At 40.2% G+C, this 21025-nt stretch overlaps 1 protein-coding gene across 4 annotated transcripts in view; it reads right to left on the bottom strand.

Moving 5' to 3' along the window:
* LOC125897946 (protein turtle homolog B-like) overlaps window positions 1-21025 on the bottom strand; it is a 290905-nt gene that overhangs the window by 99871 nt on the left and 170009 nt on the right. For all 4 annotated transcript variants that reach the window (XM_049591468.1, XM_049591470.1, XM_049591469.1 and 1 more), the window contains exon 6: window positions 6189-6330. In XM_049591468.1, the coding sequence (XP_049447425.1) occupies window positions 6189-6330 (142 nt within the window). The remainder of the gene's footprint in view (window positions 1-6188; window positions 6331-21025) is intronic.

The following is a 21025-nucleotide window of genomic DNA, read 5'->3' as shown; positions in this document are numbered from 1 at the left end:
TTTACAGCATAAGACATCCCTCTGTCCTTAGGTCCCTCGCAGTGGATAAGGATAAGGCAAAAAAACATTAACATTGAAGGTCTTAAAAGCCAAACATCTAAGCAGAGCATGTTTGCAAATTGGTCATGATTGCGGCTTTTCAAAAGGTTCTAGGTGTAAAAAAAAATGTACCTTACATTTCAGAGAGCTGATAACAGTGCTGACTGGAACATGAAAGGGAAACACATGTCAGATTTAAGGTTGGTTTTTTTGGCAGATGCAACCATTTATCAAACTACATTAAGTCCTTAGTCAGTCAGTCATTAAAAAAAATGAAACTGCCAGGCGTAACAGAATCTGCATCACCCGCCCTGTCTGGAGCTGCTGACACTTGAGCAAATCCTGTGTGGAATTATTCATTTTAATACCCCATTCTTTAAAAAAAAAAACTACCAGTCTCTGGCCAACATATAACAAAGTTGTGTAGTATGAGCCATTATTTGGACAGGGAGGCTTGGCAAGCAATGGTTCAGGCTACGAGTGACTTAAGAACTCAGAGCCTGTAGCCATGGGTCAAACTGGGACAAGCCATGCTGATTGCCAGGCTGATCTACTGTCTCTGCAAGCAATCTGAAATACAATTTGGAGGCATTACTGACTGCCTGAGCCTTGTTTCAGTTCTCTCACAATATGCATGGTCGTGCAGTAATTCACCGGCGTAGGACAATAGTTGACTGTGTTCACCACCTCCACTCACAGAGACCGATAAGCATTAAGAATGAATTACTCGGCTGGCAAAATATGCAACTGGCGGGTCTCTTCTCCACAGGATATCAGCTGTACCATGTCAGTGAGCAACTAAAACACATCTTGCTATTTTATCTTCCCATTGCCTTTGTTACGGCCACCGCCACTGTACCTCTGCCTCATAGTTTAACTTTGTGTATAGTTGTGTGTTTCATGCTGAGCAGGCTGTGTGATCCCCTGCACCTGATTGGCTCATGCTGAGGAGGTGTGCCTTCCCTCCACCTGCCATCTCCTGGCCGCGTCTCCTTCATTTGGACTGGTACGGTACCACATCAGCTCCACCAATCCCCAGGCTGCAGCTGAGGAGCAAGGCTATATGAGCCTCAGCCAGATCATCAATCGGGCGGCTGTAGAGCAGCTTGTCTCCAGAATTATGTAAATGTTAATGTTGCATTAACTTGAATGTAAGTATCTGAGGCACTTGATAGATAGGACTGTGCTAGGGAACATAAGTTTCAATAACTGATTGCACTAACGATACTGGCAGGCATTTCTTCTGTTTAGACACCCTAGGTTAAGGGGTGCTGTTCTAATTGTGTTATGTTTTAAACCAGTCAAGAGTTAATTAGCGATTTTGTTTCTTGCTTTTGATTTACTTAGTCTCCTTATTAGTACTCTAGTTTTGGTTCTATTTGTTTCTTTAATTTGAGCAGCATCCATCAGCCCTTTTTCCTTTAGCTTTGCCTCACAATTTCTGTTTGCCAAACCTTGTTTAATAAATAATTTTACTTTTACCAATTACAACTGGTTTATGTTGCTTCCCTTTTCCCACCACGAGCTAGGGGTCGTAACAGCCTTTTAGATAATATGCTTATATGTTATCTTTTTCCTGGTGTCAATGTTTAACAGTTTTTATACCATAAGATCTCATAATTAGGAGATCTTATGGCATGATTATCAGACAATGTGTCATTTTCTTTTTTAATTCAGTGAATGCAATGCTCTTCTGTACTCTGCAGCCAACAAATCCCTTACTGAATGCTTAATTCACCATCTCTAATAGATAGCCTCCCTCTTTCTGACACTACAGGCATCTGCAAAAAAAGATGACTGGTGTTGTATACAAACACACACTAACTCAGCGACACAGTTGTTAATAACACTGACTGACTGAACATGGTGGACTGCCTTAACATAAATGTTCCAACGTGTGGATACACTTCACCTAACTTAACCAAACAAAGTGCCAAAGGTAATAGTTGTTGGAGAGTACTCACTAAAAAGAGGGGAACAAGTCACATTATTTTAAAGTGACATCTTGTCACTGCTAAGTCCAAGACCGAAATGTAATCATTTTGACATCTGGTAATTGCTAATGCATAATGCATTTTTTTGTTGATATTTGTTGAATGATAGATTTAATAATATTTCCATTGTGTTCTTTTGTCTTTTGCAGCTGTAGCACTGTGAAGAGCAAACACTGTTTACCATTGCAGCAAAAGGAAAAGAAGTGAGCACAGGGTAAATGAATGTCACAGAGCAGTGACTAAATCTGTAGTGAAAGCCTGTTAACTAAGAGTAGCTCACTCATAGCTTTAAAAAATGGTAAATAAATTAGAAGGTTTCAGATTTGATGAGCGGATCCAAAATTTAGATTAAGTAAAATGTAATGACCATCCACCCTGATGATACTGCAGACCTGAGAAGTGATGAAGCAGCCTCCAGATGAACAGGGTGTAGAGCCAAAGCAGTAGCTTCATTCCAGCCTGTCTTTCTGTCTCTCTGTTCTAGAGATGACAATCTCAGATATCTGGACAAAAATTTCCTCTTTTTCCGTAAAGAAAACCCCAGTTCTTTATTTTAATTGATCATATACAGTATAAGTAGGCTACTTCACACCACAAATATTTTCTTAAATATATTTTTGTTGAGGAAGTAAATTCATTACTGTATTAGATTTTCTTGAGCAAATGATCATGTTAAGGCTGTTACTTTAAACATTTTATCTATATATCAGTTCTTGAAAATATCAGTCAATTTTACTGTCATTTCCTTATCTTAGTTTTCAAAGGGCAGGGAACCTGTTTTTGAAATTAACTTACGCTTTTTTGTCATAACACAGTGGCATGAAATGGCCACACTAATAAAAAAGAGAAAAGCTCCCCTTTTTGTTCAGCTTTATTGCACAGATGCATCAGAGCAGGGTTCTTCCCTGCCTACTGTGTCTCCTTTACAAACAGTGCATTGAAGCAGATGTTGATGTAATATGATGCATTGTGAATGTGCATTAGAAACCTAACGTAACTTCAAGCTTTGGTGGTTGTGGGGCACTTTCTGGGTAAGCAGAATGAACAAGTGCATTGTCTCTGTCCAAACAGCTTCCAAACATCAGCAGCGGAAACGTTATCGCTTGTGGCAACAGTGGGAGACGTGCCTACTAACTGACAAATCTAGAGATTTATCATAAAAAAATCAGTGAAACGCCCTTTTTTTTAAGTTTATCTTCTTTAAAATTAATGATTTGGATCTTCAAGAGATGTCTGTCAGTCTGTCTGTTTAAAAACTCATCATACTGAACTGGCTCAGCATCATGTCAGCTCAATCTTTTTTCTACAGGGCAGAATTTTTTTTACAAAGACCTGCATGTTGTGCAGAAACAAACAGCCTGCATATTACATAAACTCTTATCTTATCTAAAGCCATTTTTGGACATAGAATAGCTAATGTCTCTGGCTTCATCAAGCTGTTAAAGTTACAGCTTTTTGTGATAGATATAGGTGATTATTACCACTTTATTAGAGACAGGGCTATGTGCACAGTATTTGGCACCTGTTGTGTGAGAGGAAGTGGTATCCCTGCTAGGAATCAGAAATGAGTTGAAACATTTCATGCTCTCTCACAGGCTGCATCACTGATTGACTTGAACTTATTTTGCCACTGAAGCCTTAATAATTGACCAACAAGAGGGACACTCTTGCTCTCCTCTCTGTGTTGAATGTCTTTACAAATGTTCTCTTTAATGTCATAGTTTATTAGATGATTCTGCTGCAGGACCACAGACAGACCACAAACACAGGATGTCAGGATGTTAGGTTGGGACTAACCTGCTGTTTGTAAAGCTATGTTTTGCTGGAAGGAGAAGGTGCTGGTCCGATTATCATTGTGGTTATACAAAGATGTTTTTAACCTCCAACCCTGCACCATGTAGGGGAAAATGGTTACAGATTAATCTAATATGAGGAAGAATCTTATGACGTAAAATCAGACAAGACCTGCATTTAATCTCTCTGTGTAATCGTCACATTGTTAAAAGAACGGACGTAGCTTCCAGGTTTAAAAAGTGAAGCCAATGCTTTTAACCTGCATTCTTTCTAATGGCCCACAGAGGGCGACTCTACTGGTTCATCAATCAATGAGAAAATTAGCTTACTTCTCACTTGATTGATTGCCTCAGTAAACATTTTCCTCATGAATTTAGAGTCTCGAACACTAGTTTCAAGTTTTCTTTAATACAGCATGATGTTCATTTTGTAACTTCTAGTCCCATTATGAGTAAAGTAGACGATACTGACAAGTTACTACCACAGCAACATGACTATCAAGATAGCGGCATAGCCAGGGTTTAGGTTAGCTGGCATATGCTTGTTTTTTGTTGATATTACATGTAGCTGTCAGATGAAGATACCAACGACCAACATGTCCAGTGGAAAATATGTGAAATCAATAAATAAATAGCATATTAAATAGCCTAATATTGTGTGACCCATATGATTTGTTGCCAAGACAACTTAAATATAGTGCCAATATTCCCATGTTTCCTCCGTATTTATTCTGCGACAGAGCACCACAGTGAGTCCATGAATGAAGCAAGTGTCTGTGGTTAGTTCACATTTCTCTGATAACAGCAGGACAGATGGCAGTCCTTTTTCTAAACTGCTGAAGTCAGTTAAACAGGTCAAGTGAAGATACTGTTGGCAGTCTACCAGTCACAAACAGGCACAGCAGTAAACGACAAGCTTATGTGCTGACAGATTCTGTGTCTTTGTGTTTTTTTGCTGAGCTATACCAGAGAATATTTCTGGTTATCAAAGATTGGTGATGCTGTTTTGCTCTACTGTTCTATGTGAAGTTTGCTGGAAGTGATGTATTGTAGGGATTTTATGAGTGATCACTGCTATAAAAAATGATTTTTAAAGGCTACATTGCTTGTTAGCAACCGATCAAATGGTAATTTAGGAGGCAATCTGACCTGCACTGATTATACAGTCATATTGACCGTGAAATTTTTTTTTTTAAATACTGCCGTATCCTAGAGACCCAAGTCCTATCTAGCTTCACCCGCGCTAACCCAAAAATAGTCACTTCTGGCTCCAGAAAAACAAGGTGGCCATGGCCAAAATGCCAAACTCAAGGCTTGAGTCCACAAACCAATGGGTGGTGTCATGGTGGATATGTCCACTTTTTTTATATAGTCTTTAACCTCATAAAAATGATTAAGGAATGCTTCATTAAATTTATGAAGACAGGGATATTTTTTTACATTGAATATCCAGTGCGTTCTCAGTCTAAGCTCATCAAATATCTCCTCTTAATTGGTGATTTTGGCGTTAGACTGATGCCAAAAGCAACCTTTAGCGGTGGTATAATACACTGCTGGGCGGTGTCAGTTTGTAACATGGCCAGACAGAACCTTTCATTGTGTTACGTTATGCTGCTGGTTAGTTTGAAACACTGCCGGTAATGATGTGATATAAAGAGCTGGAAAGCCCCACACAGGATGGGCAGGAGGGGTGGTGTGTAGGTCGCACAAACTCCAGACTTTCATCGCTGAGGCTGGTGTTCGCTTCCTATATGAATGTAGAGCCAAACCATGATGGGGTTTTTCTAAACCTAACCACATGCTTTTTTTTTAAAAAAAAAAAAAAAGACTGTGTCTAATGCATCTAATGAGCATGAGACATTTCCTGTGAAAATGTAAGTGTATTTAGAAAAGACACAATGCATGAAACAAGCGTAATTTGACACACCGTCCTAGAATGTTAACAACAATGCAAGAGCATAATTAGCACGTAATGTGTAGACGTGAATGGCACTAACGAAGCGGCGATATGTGACGAATTGGGATGAGAAGGGGTTGGAAGATCATTGTCATGTAAAAAATGACTAGTTTAAATACTTTTACATTGCAAATACTACAGTTTTTAAGCAAGCATTTTTTCATATTTAGTCAGGTAAATAACTGCAACACCAAAGGGCATATTTTGATCTGCATACTATTTGCCTGATCATTATTGCAAAGTCGTGTGTACTTGTTTATTTATTAAAGTGACATCATTCCTCTCTAGTGAATATCCACCACAGAAACAACATGAAAACACAGGACTGTTGACAGTGGCTGGTGAACAGTACAGAGACAGGTGAAGTGATATGGTGGACAATAATGAAACCGATCATAACTTTACTTCTTGAAGAAGACGTTGTCCTCCTCCCAGAACCAGGTGTAGGTCAGGTTGCGAGGGTAGGCCTCAGCCTGGCAGGTGAAGAAGGCGTCTTGCGAGATGTTTACTGTAATGTTCACTGGTGGTGTTACGATAAAAGGAGGGCCTGGTGGGGAAAAAAAAGGCAGAAAACATTCCTGACAAACGCATATTAAGTAGGACATTTTGCCTAGAAATGCATGATGCCAAATGGAATTCGTCAAAAAGGGACTGAAAGAATTCTCATCATAACATCAAATGTAATATTTTGCTAAGCAGGAAATCCATTTTTGCTGGGATAGAACCTAAAATTGGAAAAATAGGAAACAGAGCCGTCACATTGTATTCAAAATTCAAAGTACTATTTAAATGTGGGAGAAAAAAAGGAATATTCAATCTACAATCATAAGTTCAAATTCAATACAATTGGATTTCACAGCTTTGCGGCTGCTAAACCTGCACATATGACACAAGAGACTATGTAATTCACAAAGCACCCACAAAGGGTGTTATGCACCCATAATAGTAGCCACTGAGACTTCATCCATTAGTTTGTGGACTCACATATTGAAGCCTCGTGTTTTGCATTTTGGCTGTCTCCATCTTGGATTTTTGGAGCAGAAGTGGCCATATTTGGACAAGAGGGTGGAGCTTTAGAAGAGCTAGGGGGGATCTGACTTATAGGGCTCTAGTTTTGCAGACCGGGCGAGGCGGAGGCGCAGCGCACCTGGGCTTCGTCAACTGGGTGTGGCCAGGTGGATTTTGCAAGTTTGGCACACGGTGCGCACTGGCGCAGCTACTCCTCTTTCCCACCTCCGTCCCTCCTACCTGCGCAAGTCGGAAAGAGGGAGGAGAGAAAGCGTGGAGTGGGTTTTACACTCATCACACCAATCAAATGAGCCCCTCTCCTCGCCCTTAAATGCGCTGCGTGAAGGTGTAATGAGAGTTTACTCAATTCACCATGACAGAAGAGAGCAGCAGCGTCAGACGGTCAAACTTCTCCCAGGAGGAAACTGATGTTTTGGTCCGGGAGGTCCAAGCTTGCAGTGTCCGAATATACAGAACTGCAAGCAGACCTCCACGGGCTGATGATGCAAAGGTAGCCTGGGAGGAGGTCACCACAATTGTAAATCAATGTTGCGTTTCTCTCGTACGCGCACGCTATCTCTTTCTCTCTCGCAGTCTCACTCTGTTTCTTTTCTTTTGACTTTTCTAAGATGACAGATGCTAAATATATACTCCCTATCTGATGCTGTGGCTGTTTGTGGTTGGCTGAGAGGGATGTGAACTCATTAGTTTGCAGCTGTGTGTTGGGTTTCCATTACGCGTGCCAAACGGTGCCAGTCCCCTTTGATCTGACATCAGACGTGACAGGACAGTCGATATAGAGATACATTTTAGGGATGCACCGAATATTCGGTAACCGAATATATTCGGCTGAATATTGCAAAAAAACACACATTCGGTATTCGGTGAAATAAGTTAAAAGCAAGGCCGAATAATAGCGGCGTGTTTTGATAATGCAATCAAACAGCGTGCCATGACGGGCTGAGTAAAATGTCGGCAGTGTGGCGATCCGCCTATCACGGCACTCGGCATTTGCAACTGAAAATAGTTTTGAGCGAGCAAAATAGGCTTAAATCATTCAGCACGCTGTGCGAGCAGCCTACAGATTTCAACCACCAGCATAAACGAAAGGCGAATCCCATTGGTTGTGGGTTGAACGGGGGTCACAGACACAGACAGTAATGTATTCCTGTCAAACACGGCGGCCATCGGCTTACCGGCAACGGGAAGTCGGCTCCAATAATATCCTCTTCTTGGCGTCATGACTGCCCAGAAGTACCTGAACAGCTGAGCCAGCCGAACACAGACCGTACGTGACGTGTCAGAGGAGAAATGAGCCCTTCACGGCCCACAAACCTCACCGCACTTTAGGGACTGTTCTTTACTTGTCAGAGGAGGAGGGTGGCTGGTTGATTCTTATTTTATTTATTTATTTTATTTTGATCCCCCCGTATGTTAATCACTTACTGAGGCTGTTTTTGAAGTATGAATAAGTCAGTAAGTAATTTATTCCATTGAAATATCATTGATGTATTATAGAAAAGTGATTTATCTTTTCATAAATGACAAAAGGCACATCTGCCTCATTTTCGCTGTGGTATCGTGATACTACTCAGAACCATGATATTTACATTGGTATCGTACAGTGGGATCCAATTTTGGTACCATGACAACACTAATCTGGAGGGGGTTCATCTGCAAAAAATAATGAAAAACTGAACAACGATATTCGGTATTCGGTACTTGGTATTCGGCCAAGCGCTTAATATTATTAGGCTTCAGCTTCGGACACAAATTTTCATTTCGGTGCATCCCTAATACATTTATGTGCTGATTGCAGATAATTGCATTGAATAGTGGTTTTTGGGTATTTATTGCATCATTAATGTGTCTGATATTCTGGAAACCTGCCTGTGAGGTTTTGGTGACGTGTGTGCACTGTCCGCCGGTCAGCCAAACTTCCACTTACACTGGCTGCACTCCGCCTGTGCTGACAGTAGACCTGGTTTCAGCGGGCGAGCTTTTAGCGCACATTCGGCGAAGCCTTTTGGCACGAAACTGTCACTGCACAAAGTTGGATCTGTCGACACCTCCCCCTGCTGCGCCACCACACCCATCTCAGTGCGCCTCAGTCTGCCAAACTACCAAACTGAGCGTGCCTCGGGTTGCGCTGCTCGAAACTAGCTCTGCGCAGGGTCATCCTGCGCCACTCTGCGCTGCGCCGGGAAACTAGAGCCCATAGACTGTGTTGATGTCTCGCAGACAGCCATGCCCTTAATTATACATAACTTTAAGCCTAATGATAAAATGTAAATGGGTGCGATATATAAAGAGTCATTCCCTTCACAGGTGTCCTGAATGCTGAAATTAACTGTAGAAACAAAAACACCTTTTTGTACCAGGCTGTAAACATGTTTATTTCTGGTATAAAGATGGGCATTTTAACACTAGTGTCTACGGGTAATGACTAACTTTTGGAGCCAGCCTCAGGAGGCCATTTGAGGAACTGCAGTTTCTGGCACTTCTGCATTGGCTTCATTTTTCAGCCATAGAGGATGCAGCATAGGCGCCCCCCTCACTGCACTGCAAAGCAAATACTGTCTCAGAGCTCCTGTGCTATTGTTACATATTTAAATGGATGTGCATACATGCAGTGCAAAAATGGCCATTTTCTGTACAAATCAGAGTCCTGCACTAGGTCGGGTACCCGCGGGTGGTTTTTAAAAAAACATTTTTTCCCGAGTTCGGATCTGGGTGGAAAAAATAACATGTGGGTCGGATTGCAGGTTTTAGATAAACACATCAGTCATTAGTTGGGTAAACTACAGATAACTATCTTGGTCATTATTTACTCTCTGAGGATCGCCTCTGCTATTTTGCAACGGTCATTGGTTCAGCTGTTTACACGCGTTTCACCATCTAATAACACAATTTGTGATTGGACGACAGATTCAACATGGCTGCCACGGTCTAGTAAGTGCCGCTTCCAAAACTCTAAATAATTATTTAGGTATTTGAGAAATAAGTGGATAAAACGTACAACTATCTCTTTATAATGTTTCTGAAGTGTTTCCCTGATGGATTACTTCTCTCCTCGATGGATTCTAAAAACACGTGACGGCTTGTAACTGCTGAACGCCGCTCTGGACAGAAAGTAAGTCTATTATTACACATGTAAAGTTCCTTTATATAGATTAAAAGTTTAAAAGCATTAAACGTAACAAACGAGTGCTTTTACACTCGTATGGGAGAAGAACATAGAGGGGTGATGATGGAGCTGAAGTCAGATTTTTAATTGTGAGAGCTGCTTCATTCAGGTCGTTGTTTACTTACTGGCACCTTAACTGTGGCGATATGCTGTTCAATATTCAGCCAATATGACCCAAAATGACTACTTTAAATCCGGGTTACGGGTCGGGCTGCGGGTCGTGTTTCAACGGGTCAGACCGGGTTGCGGTACTAATTAGCCTGATGCGTGGGTTTGTGGTTCGGGTGCGGGTTTGTACGTCGCCGGGTCGGGGCAGGGTGGATCTTGAAAACTGGACCCGTGCAGGACTCTGGTACAAATCAGCCTCATTGCAAAAAATGTACAAAGAGCAGCAATAATAGCCACATGCAAATCATTAGAGTCTTCAGAGAGTTGGTGGAAACTGAAGCACTTTTTAGAGGCTGTTCTCGAAGTGGCCCTCTGCCCATTACTGGCCTGAAATTTTGAGGAATGCCTCTGCACCTGGCTGGTCAGGACCTGCAGCTTGCTTTCTGTTCTGCCTCCTGTGCTCTTGGCACAAAGTACAGGTGGGGGAAATGCATCACAAATGTCAATAATCAGTTATCTAAATGTTTGTAAATAATGTGATGTTGATGTAATGAAGAGGCAGACTTCAAACCTTGAGGACAGTGCAACACTTGGACAGTCTACAGCGCAGAGAAGCTAGAGTTAACCTGTTATTCATCTTCACAAAAGGCAGCTGTGGCAAGCATGTTTTAATTTAATGTCTAAACTAGAAAAGCACTCAGAGAGTGCAGACCTCCGCCAAGTAAGTGATATTCCCTCCCCCTCTGCATCAGATTTTGCAGCCTGCATCACAATTAGATTATTTGCATCACTATCATTATTAGGTTATATATGCCTTCACCATGGAGACACTGTGGTGTATTTATTTTGTTTTTTTTGTATTTTTCACTTTCTTTTTTCCAACACAGAACATTAATTTCAACTTTAGAATTACAACAATATTTAGCAAGACATGCTTTCCGGCCACCAGATGGCGCTATTTTCACCGCCTTAATTGCTGCTGAGGCTGTCAGACCATAGACTTTATTTATTAATTTATCCACTTTGCTTCAACCGATCACCACCAAAATTTTATCATCTGTTCCTTGTCCCAATATCCACCTTTCCTGAAAATTTCAATAACTTTTATTTTGCAGACAACAAACAGACAAACAGACCAATGCCAGCGAAAACATAACCTCCTTGGCGGAGGTAATAATTAGATTTGCAAGGTGGACCTGAAGTATAATGTGTATAAATACCAGCGTTTCTCACACATTTTGGAGCTTGACTGTTCATTAGGAGAGGAGCACTGTTGGGATACATATACTATTTGCTTTATGCGTCGCACCACAATATTGCAGTACAGAGCATACTTGGAGTCTGCTTACAGACGGAGACGCAGAACATGAGGCGCAGTGAAAACAAAACCTAACCATTAATTGAGCTGGGTTTAAAAGTTTGCTTTCAGTCACAAACAGCTGCTCCTCTCATCCATCAATCTGATCTGATCAGCTCTGATCACTTTGGATCAGCTGATCAGTTATCCAGCCTGTGACTCAAAACTCCACAAATTGCTGCTGCTGAGGAAGAAAAATAATTCATGAGGAGCTCAATCTGTGCTGCATTCACAGACCCGCAAATAACTCCAAATTTGGTTGGGTGAAACAGACGGATACACAACAACACACAAGCAAGAAAAACAAACAAAAAAAAGAAACAGAGTTAGTGACCCCCAAACCACCACCACTCCCATTTTGACTTATATACAGACCTGAAACAGGAAGACAGACCTGAACAAGAACAAGATCAACACTAAATGAAAAGTAAATTTATCTGTTTATGTCATCTGAGGTCTATGTTATGTTTTAAAAATAGCAATAGCAAATAGTCACACACTGAGAGAAATAAGTCAAATCAGATAGAGGTTGCAATTGATGTACAATTCATCATGCCGCAATCCATTCTTTGTAAATTTCCTCCTCAGTGTGTAAGTGCACCATATCAACAGTTTGTTCTTAAACACAGAACATACAGGACATATATTGAGCATGGGTCATGTGGCAGATTTATGGCCATGTACACATACTGTGAAGACAAACAGGGATTAACGTCGATGCATTGACTCTAAATTCTGTTAAGTGTCATGGCAGACCCCATATCTGTCATATACTTATGTTGCACTCATGTCAAGGATTATGAGAATTTATTGAGTGATCCTTGCTGTGTCAGATGGATCATTCCCCTTACACGCATGAATCTATTTATAACACGACACTTGATTTGCAGTTATTTCCTAGCTGTGACCAAAACTACATCATCCATAGCCACTGAAGCTAAAATCAGCCTATTCTACCTTTATCTATTTTCAGCTACTTACCACTACTATGTGGTTGAATTTATATGAGAGTGACACTTAACACTTTAGTATGTGAGTGTATTTGGCAATACCACCCAAAACAGGATATACTACACATAAGTACTGCTTAGGAGGACTGAACCATTGTGTGTGAAAGATTAGATTTGAACATGTCAGTTCTCCAGGCATTGCATGCATGACAAGACAAAGACTTAAAAGTGTGGATTTAATTATTTTGAACTGAAGATCAAAATGTATACATAACAGGAAAAGTGGCATAAACTTAAAAGTCAAATTAGGTAGAGGATTTAGACAAATATGTGTAAAGACAAAAGAAGGGTTAGGAGATGGACAGGTCGATGGTCCAAGAACATCTCAGAGACTCTGCTGGAGTGAGAGCAGGTATCAGTGGACCGAGTGCCAAAAAGATCTTTCTCTGAGCTCCTACACTTGCTTGAAGAGCACAAAGAGGCACCCAAGGGATAAAATAAGAGTGATGAGAAGACTGATGAAATGAAGAAATAGCTGAGGTCCTCAGGTAGGTTAGCAGTTAAATCTAGTTGCTCCAGGAGCAGCTGAAGATGCAGCCAGTGGAGAAAAGACCAGGGAGTGAAAGCAAGAGAACAACTGACATTCAGGAACTGCTGAATGTTCTGTAAGTGCTTTTTTCAGTTTTATTATCATTTTTTCAATAAGATTGATAGAGTGAAAAACATGGAATGTGCACTCTTAAAGTGACACATTTGGCCTCATTCAAGAAAAATGTTTTTACTCTTGTCTGAAATTGCTCATATTTGTGTCTGAGTCTTATTTTTCTTAGTTCTACATTCCCGGTCACCTACTCTTTTCTGCATGCCCAATCACCCAGGTCCCAGTCAGTAATTGTCCATTCACCCTGATTTTCCCGCACCTCAGCTCTAATAATGCCTACCTCATAAGAGCAACTCAGTTCACCTGTTACTCACTACTCACAACCTGTATATCTACCCCTGCCTCACAGGCTCTCTTTGCCAGATTGTTCTTCACCACTCATACAAGACTCTACAGCACTTTATGTCAGACTGATTTCTTGATGCCAAGTCTGCCTGCCTCTGATCTACCTACCTCATCTGATTCAAAGTAAATGCGCCAGTCTTCTGTCCCTGACTTTGAGACTTGTTTCTACAAACTTGGGCCCTGTTCACCTGTGGCTGTTTGGCGTTACTGTACGACAACAACGCTATAGTGTGAGTGTTCTTGTCTGCTTACCAGTGGTTTCCTCTTGTCCAAAGACTTCCACTGTGTCACCATATTCGCCATTATGTGTGCATCCTGTGACTACTCCCTTGCTGGCTTCTCAACCCTCTTCCTGGCCTCGTTTGTGTGCTTAGACTGTGTACTTACCTGGTTCCAGATATTCTGCCTCCCAAACTACAGCTCCTACCTTCTACGCAGTACTGTTGCCTGTTATTAAACTGAACTGTGTTTGTGGTTGGGCTAATGCCACCACTTACTTGCCTGCCTCACGGCCCGGTTCTGCCTGCCAAACCAGCCAAGCTGCCAAGGACTTTGTGGAGAGGCTTAACTGACGTTTAATTAGTGACATTAAATGTCATTACAACCTGTTCCTGGCTTCTTGTGTGATGCCAATGGGTTCTAATAAAACCCATTACATTATATTTACATTACATTATTTATATGGGTGTTCAAAGTCTGATTCACTCAAGCCTATTTACACTTCCCACTTCAAGGCCCTGTATCTGTGTAAAATCCAGCTGAGATTTGAGACATTTTCATTTCCACTTTGCCTCGTATTGGTCAGATCACAAATTTGAATTCATCCACCCTTGGAAATCAGGATTGGCCCTCCTCAAGTCCAGATGGAGGTGGTAATGATGTTTGATAGAAACACAACAAGGATAACTTATGCACTTTAAGCCAGCTGAAATGACGAGTTGTGAATGGGATCTAAACTCTCTCAACTGCATAAACTGTCATAAATTGCTCATCTCAACTTATGAATGCCACCTGTTATTGAGTAATTTCATTAATCAGTGAGTAAAGACTTCATTCACAAAACTGTACCCCAGGAGTTAAAAAAAGGACTTAACACTGCAGCACTTCAAGTCCTTACAATCTGAGCAGAGGGGGACATAACAGTTACAAATGATTTTACAGTAGGTGTTGCTACAATGTTGGGCAAAAGGGAGGATGCTCCTCTAAACAGGGTCTTGTTTAAAGACCCAGGGCAGATGTTGGAGTCTGAGAAGTCTGGGGCTGTTCATAAAATATTAAGGACACCCAGGCCTCACAACGCACTTTATTCCACACAACTGAAGCTGTTCCTCTTTATGGAACCACCGCGGAGTCGCGGAGTATACACTCAGTCTGAATTTGATGCCTGCAACAGGTTTCAAAAAAGTTGGGACCGGGACAATTGAACACTGGTAAAGTTGTGGAATGCTCAAAAAGCACCTGGAACATTCCACAAAAGGTTATTTGGTAAAAGATGATAGTGTCACGACTGGGTATGAAAGGGGCATCCTCGAAAGCTCTGGTTTTAAAATATGTGGCGCATTTCGAAGAGAAAAATACAACAATGGAAACCCCACACTGTTGAGCAACTGAAGCTGTATATCAAGCAAGAATTGGAAAGAATTTCACTTTCCAAACACTTACTGAGTGTTGTTAAAAGAAAAGGTGATGTAACGCAGTAGTAAACATGCCCCTGTCTCAACTTTTTTGGAAGGTGCTGCAGGCAACAAATTCAGACAGAGTGTATATTTACAAAAAACAAAAAAGTTTATCGGTTTGACCATTGAATATCTTGTCTCTGGATTGTATTTATTGAATATAGGTTGAAAGGGATTCACAAATGGTTGCATTCTGTTTTGATTGACATTTTACAGTGTGCTAACCTTTTTTTTTTTTTTAGAATGGGGGTCAGAAAATATTGTCTTAATCTTTTTTAAATTTGGAATGAACCATCTTGATTACAGATGGTTGTTGTGATGGACTATGAAAATGTTTCATTAAGTCTAAACCTTTATGATTATTTCAAATTTATAAGGGTCACAAAGAACATTAATACATGGATAATTTTGATTAAGTTATGCTTTTTCAGCATAACTTAATCATAATTATACATTTTATACACATTATTATATAAAGAACATTAATAAATGGCCAACTATGGTTAAGTAAACACAGCTGTAAGATGTAATACATATATTTAGATTGCTTCTCCCCAATTTCTCTTCAAGAACTGACCGCAGTGATTTCTTCATCTAAATCATCGTGTCCCTTAGACCCCATCCCAACTAGGCTACTTAAGGAGGTCTTACCTTTAGTTAACACTCACATATTAGATATGATCAATATATCCTTATTAACAGGCTATGTACCACAGTCTTTTAAGGTAGCTGTAATTAAACCTCTGCTAAAAAAGCCCTCCTTCTCTCCTTCTCTCTCTCTCTCTCTCTCTCTCTCTCGTGTCCTATTACTGCATCTTGCTAACTCGGCCATTCTGGATGTCACTAACTCGGCTTCTTCTCCAGAGCCTTTATGCTCCACTGTCTCTCAGGTCAACTTCTATCACAGCGGTGCCTGGATAGTGTGACGTGTGTGGTTGTGCTGCTGCCGTGGTCCTGCCAGATGCCTCCTGCTGCTGCTGTTATCATTAGTCATACTTCTACTGTCATTATACACATGATTATTGTCACACATTTATACTATCAGATATTAATATATTATTATTAATTATAATATTATTACTTTCATTAATGTTGTTGTAAGCTGCTGTCATTACCATCTGTCCTGCATCTCTCTCTGTCTTTGTCTCTGTCTCTGTCTCTCTCTCTGACTCATTGTGTCATACGGTTTACTGTTAATTTATTATGTTGATCTGTTCTGTACGACATCTATTGCACGTCTGTCCGTCCTGGAAGAGGGATCCCTCCTCAGTTGCTCTTCCTGAGGTTTCTACCATTTTTTTTCCCCGTTAAAGGGTTTTTTTTTGGGGAGTTTTTCCTTATCCACTGTGAGGGTCCAAAGGACAGAGGGATGTCGTATGCTGTAAAGCCCTGTGAGGCAAATTGTGATTTGTGATATTGGGCTTTATGGATAAAATTGATTGATTGACTAAAGTAATTTTTACTCAATATATGAATGCTCTTATGAAGTATTGCCTAAAGGATATATGTTTTCAGCTTTACAATGAGGGTCCCAAAGAGCATTAATATATGGCCGATGATGGTTAGGTAATGCTCATATAAACGTGCAGAATAATGTATAGCTATTAAGTTAAGGAACATCTACATGAAGATAAAGAAATGTGCAAAACTCTACATGAAGACCATGGAGTGTGTCCACTTATCTAAAGCTTTACCATAAATAACGTCATAAGTTGGAGGAAGAACAAGTGACAACAATTATCCATACATAAACGCTGATAAAACAAAATGTTTTCCCTTAATGAAATGGCTTAGCTGTGAACTTCATGACAGACATGATAATTAACATCTTTATTAACCGTTTAATGTTTAGTGTTATAAACATTTATACCTGTTTAACAACAACTTAATGCTTATTTCTGTAATAATTATAACTATTAAAAATGTACAAATTAAGACCTTACCTAACATGACCACTATTTGAAAATAATTTCCACACATTAATAAACTGTTATTAATGTACCCTATTAAATATTATAGAGCTATGAAATATAAATAATGACAGTCATAACTGTGGAAGTGTACTAGCTAACTAACTTTTTCCTGATGATGTGTACACACACACACGCATGCACGCACGCACGCACGCACGCACACACACACACACACACACACAGCTGAGTTGAGCCAGTTTTGCAACTAAAAACTGCTAGTCCCATATGTTAGTACTGATCTGTAGCCCACAGCCTGATCCTGTAACAGGCAGAGCATTTCCATCTGCCAGCCCCTTAGCAGGACAACCAGGACTAGGCCTGTGCTGGATGACTGTGTTGTTGGCGTGTGTGTGTGTGTGTGTGTGTGTGTGTGTGTGTTGTGTGTATGTCTGTTTGTGTGCGTGTCTGTGTGCCAACCCGCCCTATTTGGAACAAGCTGAGTGCTGGAGATTTGTTGGCACTGTAGTCTCTTAGCTGATCTGCTGCTCAGTGGCTTTCCAGGAGGGCCTCTATTAATCCGTCTCTCCCGTAAATTATACAGGACGGGTCAAACAAGTGCTCTGGCTCAGCCCTGGCATTGTGCTCAGTCGCTAAAGGAAATATCTGATCTCTGTAAATGTGTTCACTGCCTGGTCTCTGATGAATGAAAAACAACTGAAAACAAATACATAAACCACAGAAACTTCTTTCATCTAGCATTGATTTAATGCAAGCAGCCTCATATTCATACTTAGGATTAACATTAAAGCCAAGCTAATAAGCTGTTTTGTTTAAGTCTATAATTCCTATCTACCTATCTATCTATTATTCTATCTATCTATCTATCTATCTATCTATCTATCTATCTATCTATCTATCTGTGTAGTATGCAAATCATGCAAATGTGTTAGACCAGGTTTCTAAATGTCCCACTGAATCCAAGTAACTAAAATATCCACAGAACTGATCATCTTCAATGATCATCAGTGTAGCCAGCTATTGCTGGAGTAACTAACTGTCATTACCACTGCTGTATGCAGAGATCACTCTCACCCTCTGGTCAGTTGGTCGATTGTCTGGTCAATATACTCTTGTCTGACCAAATTCTCACTGGTCAGACCATTGCTGGTGTTATTTTAATATGGTTGTGTGTCCACTAAAGTCTTTCTTTTCTCAGCTGCTGAAAACATTGATTGTTGTTGTTCAGCACTTTCATTTGTCCTCTGAGACAATTAGTCTTTGTGGCATTTGTGATTGGACAGCTGGTGACGCTTAAAGTTAAACATTCTTCAAATGTCATTTTTAATGGGAAAACAGATAGTCATCAAAGACATTCAGTGCGGAATTTATCATTATGGATTTATTTTACTAAGTCTCCAAATGACACTGCAGTTTATGGCTGGATTACAAAGCTTCTGAAGGAATATGATTACACCAGAGCCCTTTTTGATGCGGCAGGATGGCTAATGCTGGGTAAAAACAGTAAGTCTCTTTCTTGCCTGCAGCGTTACAGAGATATTTGACGTTAGTAACGTCAAGTTGTACATGACATTTTGAAACCCAAAGTTGCTGCCTATGGTGTCCAGTATTTCAGATTTTATCTCATCAGTCTTGTTCAACGCTTGGCGGTGAAACAGACCCGTAAACTTTAAACTGTTCTTGACACGAGATAAAATGTCAGGGTCAACAATGCCAGTAAGATTTATCCTCTGGGGAACACTAGTGCCTGTAATAGAGCTACACTGATTTTGAAATTCTGGGCAGTTACAGATACTTATGTTTAAAATAACATTGTGGCTGATAACTGATAGCCTGTACTGATACTGATGTTTTTATATTGTTGTTTATTTTGTTTTGTTGTTATTTATTGCCCCTTTTGTAACAGGGAAACAAAGAAATATACACTATCAAAAAATAACTGTTTTTAAGTAATTGAGCCCTTCACTATCTTTAAGTAAGAACAAATTCAATCATACCCATTTATGAAACAACCTTCAGCGTAAGCTTTCACATGAAATACATCTTTAAAACTGCTTCAAATGTCTTTTTACTCAACATAATATGTAAAAATTCCCTTTCTAATGTCTAATTTACAGTGCAATTAAAACATCAACACATTTCTCCTTTAAACAGCTGCATTTAATTAAGTACCTTGCCAAAAACAACATTTTACAAGATTACACTGAACACATCATTAGGACATTTATCCTTCACCCAATGCTTTATTCTTAATAGAGCTGGGCGCATCATGATGTAACTCAATGCAACCTCCTTGAGATGTTACTTGTGGCTACCAGCTGCTAATAGCTAATGTCACTTAGCACTCCTACAGCTGATGTCAACATGGATTCATTGTTCACAATGTAGCATTATCAGGTAAACATTAGGGTGTGTCCCCTGATGTGTCGACAGTGAGTTTACTGCGTTCTTTTGACCAGGAGTCCTTGGGAACCTCTCTGTTCATCCCAAACATGTTTTCCATTGTCCCAGGAGGCCACAGCGCCAGTTGCTACTAGCCATCTCATTACACAGCAGTGAGATCACAGAGCCCGTTTGCCAAACAGCCATTGTATTCTTCTTGCAAATGCTAATTAATTTAAGTTTGTCACCATTATTCTTGAGCCCTGCTTTTTAGCCTGTTCAAAACTGATGTGACAACAGATAAACATCGGCCACTGCCCTCAGCGAATGTCATGTTTTTTACTACGATGATATATAAAACAATGGCAGTATATTGCCTAATACCGATGTTCGGTTGCATCCCTAATCTGTACAAAATTTCACATCAATCCAGCTAACAGTTGTTGAGATTTTTCACTCTGTAACAAAATGGTGGACCACACTGCTGGCAGGCATCGCCATCCATAGAGTTAGCATGGCTAAAAAAAAAACTGTATGATCGATGAATATGCAAGTATTTTCACATCGTACTTGTGTAAGTTGCATACTGGACAATGATTGGCTTCCGAACCAGCTGTGTTGTCACAGAATCCTGCTGGTTTCTCCAGGTGTTTGACTGAGATTTAGGGTGACCACAGAGAAACTTTCCTCCTTCAGCAAACAAATGTGAAAACTCTGCACAATGTTCTGAACAGTGAAACTTAAACATTACAGTGAAGGAAGGAACTATAAGTAGTTATTTAGTGTTTTTCTCTGGTTTGTCAGTGCATAATATGGCTGTCATCAAGCTTTAGGTCTCACAGTCTCACTCTAGCTTAGTCCTTGTTCTGGTATCTAACTTATTCTAGACACGCAGCTGGCATGTATTATGATGTATATATGTCTTTGCTACTTTGTTGCCTTTCCACTAAAATGATAGCAATCAATCTGGTGAAAACTCAGTGAAAATGTTTCGGTTACAGATTGAGCCCCAATTCCCTCAGTTCACACGAGGTCATGACTGCTCAGCTGTGTTCATCTGTGGTCGCAATCTTTAAATGAGATGACCTGGACTGCCATGTTTGCTGCTTTATCATTTATCTGCTTTGGTGAGGCGTATCAAATCTAAGCTTGCTGCAGAGACACACATTTGATACTGTGTTTACTTTGAATTTCTGGGAGAAATAAGAGTAACTTTGAGCACTGATGTGTGCATGATGTGGCACATTGTTGACAATAAATGATTAATTTGCTAAATGTGTCTGTATGTTGTGGCGGAGCGTGGACTGATACAAACAGATTGTTATGGTTACAGCAGCTGACATTTCATTTAGAGCTGCAGGCAAAAAGCCCTCTTGTTCTCTGATTCTATTTCTCTGTATGCCTCTATAAATAATAAACTGCTCAAATGTATGAATACAATTGTTAAGCTTCATCTAGTCTTTAATGTTCCTGTTGTAAAATGCAGCTGTTAGCTGTCACCAAACTAATTTCAGTGTAGTCTAGTCCCACTCCTAAACATACTACTGCATCATACACTATTTAACTTCCACTCAGCCTGTTGTGTTCACATGGATGTGATAGCACGCTTGAGGGATCAGCTAGCTGATAACAACAAG

This window comes from Epinephelus fuscoguttatus, linkage group LG12 (assembly GCF_011397635.1).
Source record: "Epinephelus fuscoguttatus linkage group LG12, E.fuscoguttatus.final_Chr_v1".
Lineage (NCBI taxonomy): Eukaryota > Metazoa > Chordata > Actinopteri > Perciformes > Serranidae > Epinephelus > Epinephelus fuscoguttatus.
Note: the sequence above shows the minus strand (reverse complement) of the source record. Positions and strands in the feature narration are given on the sequence as shown.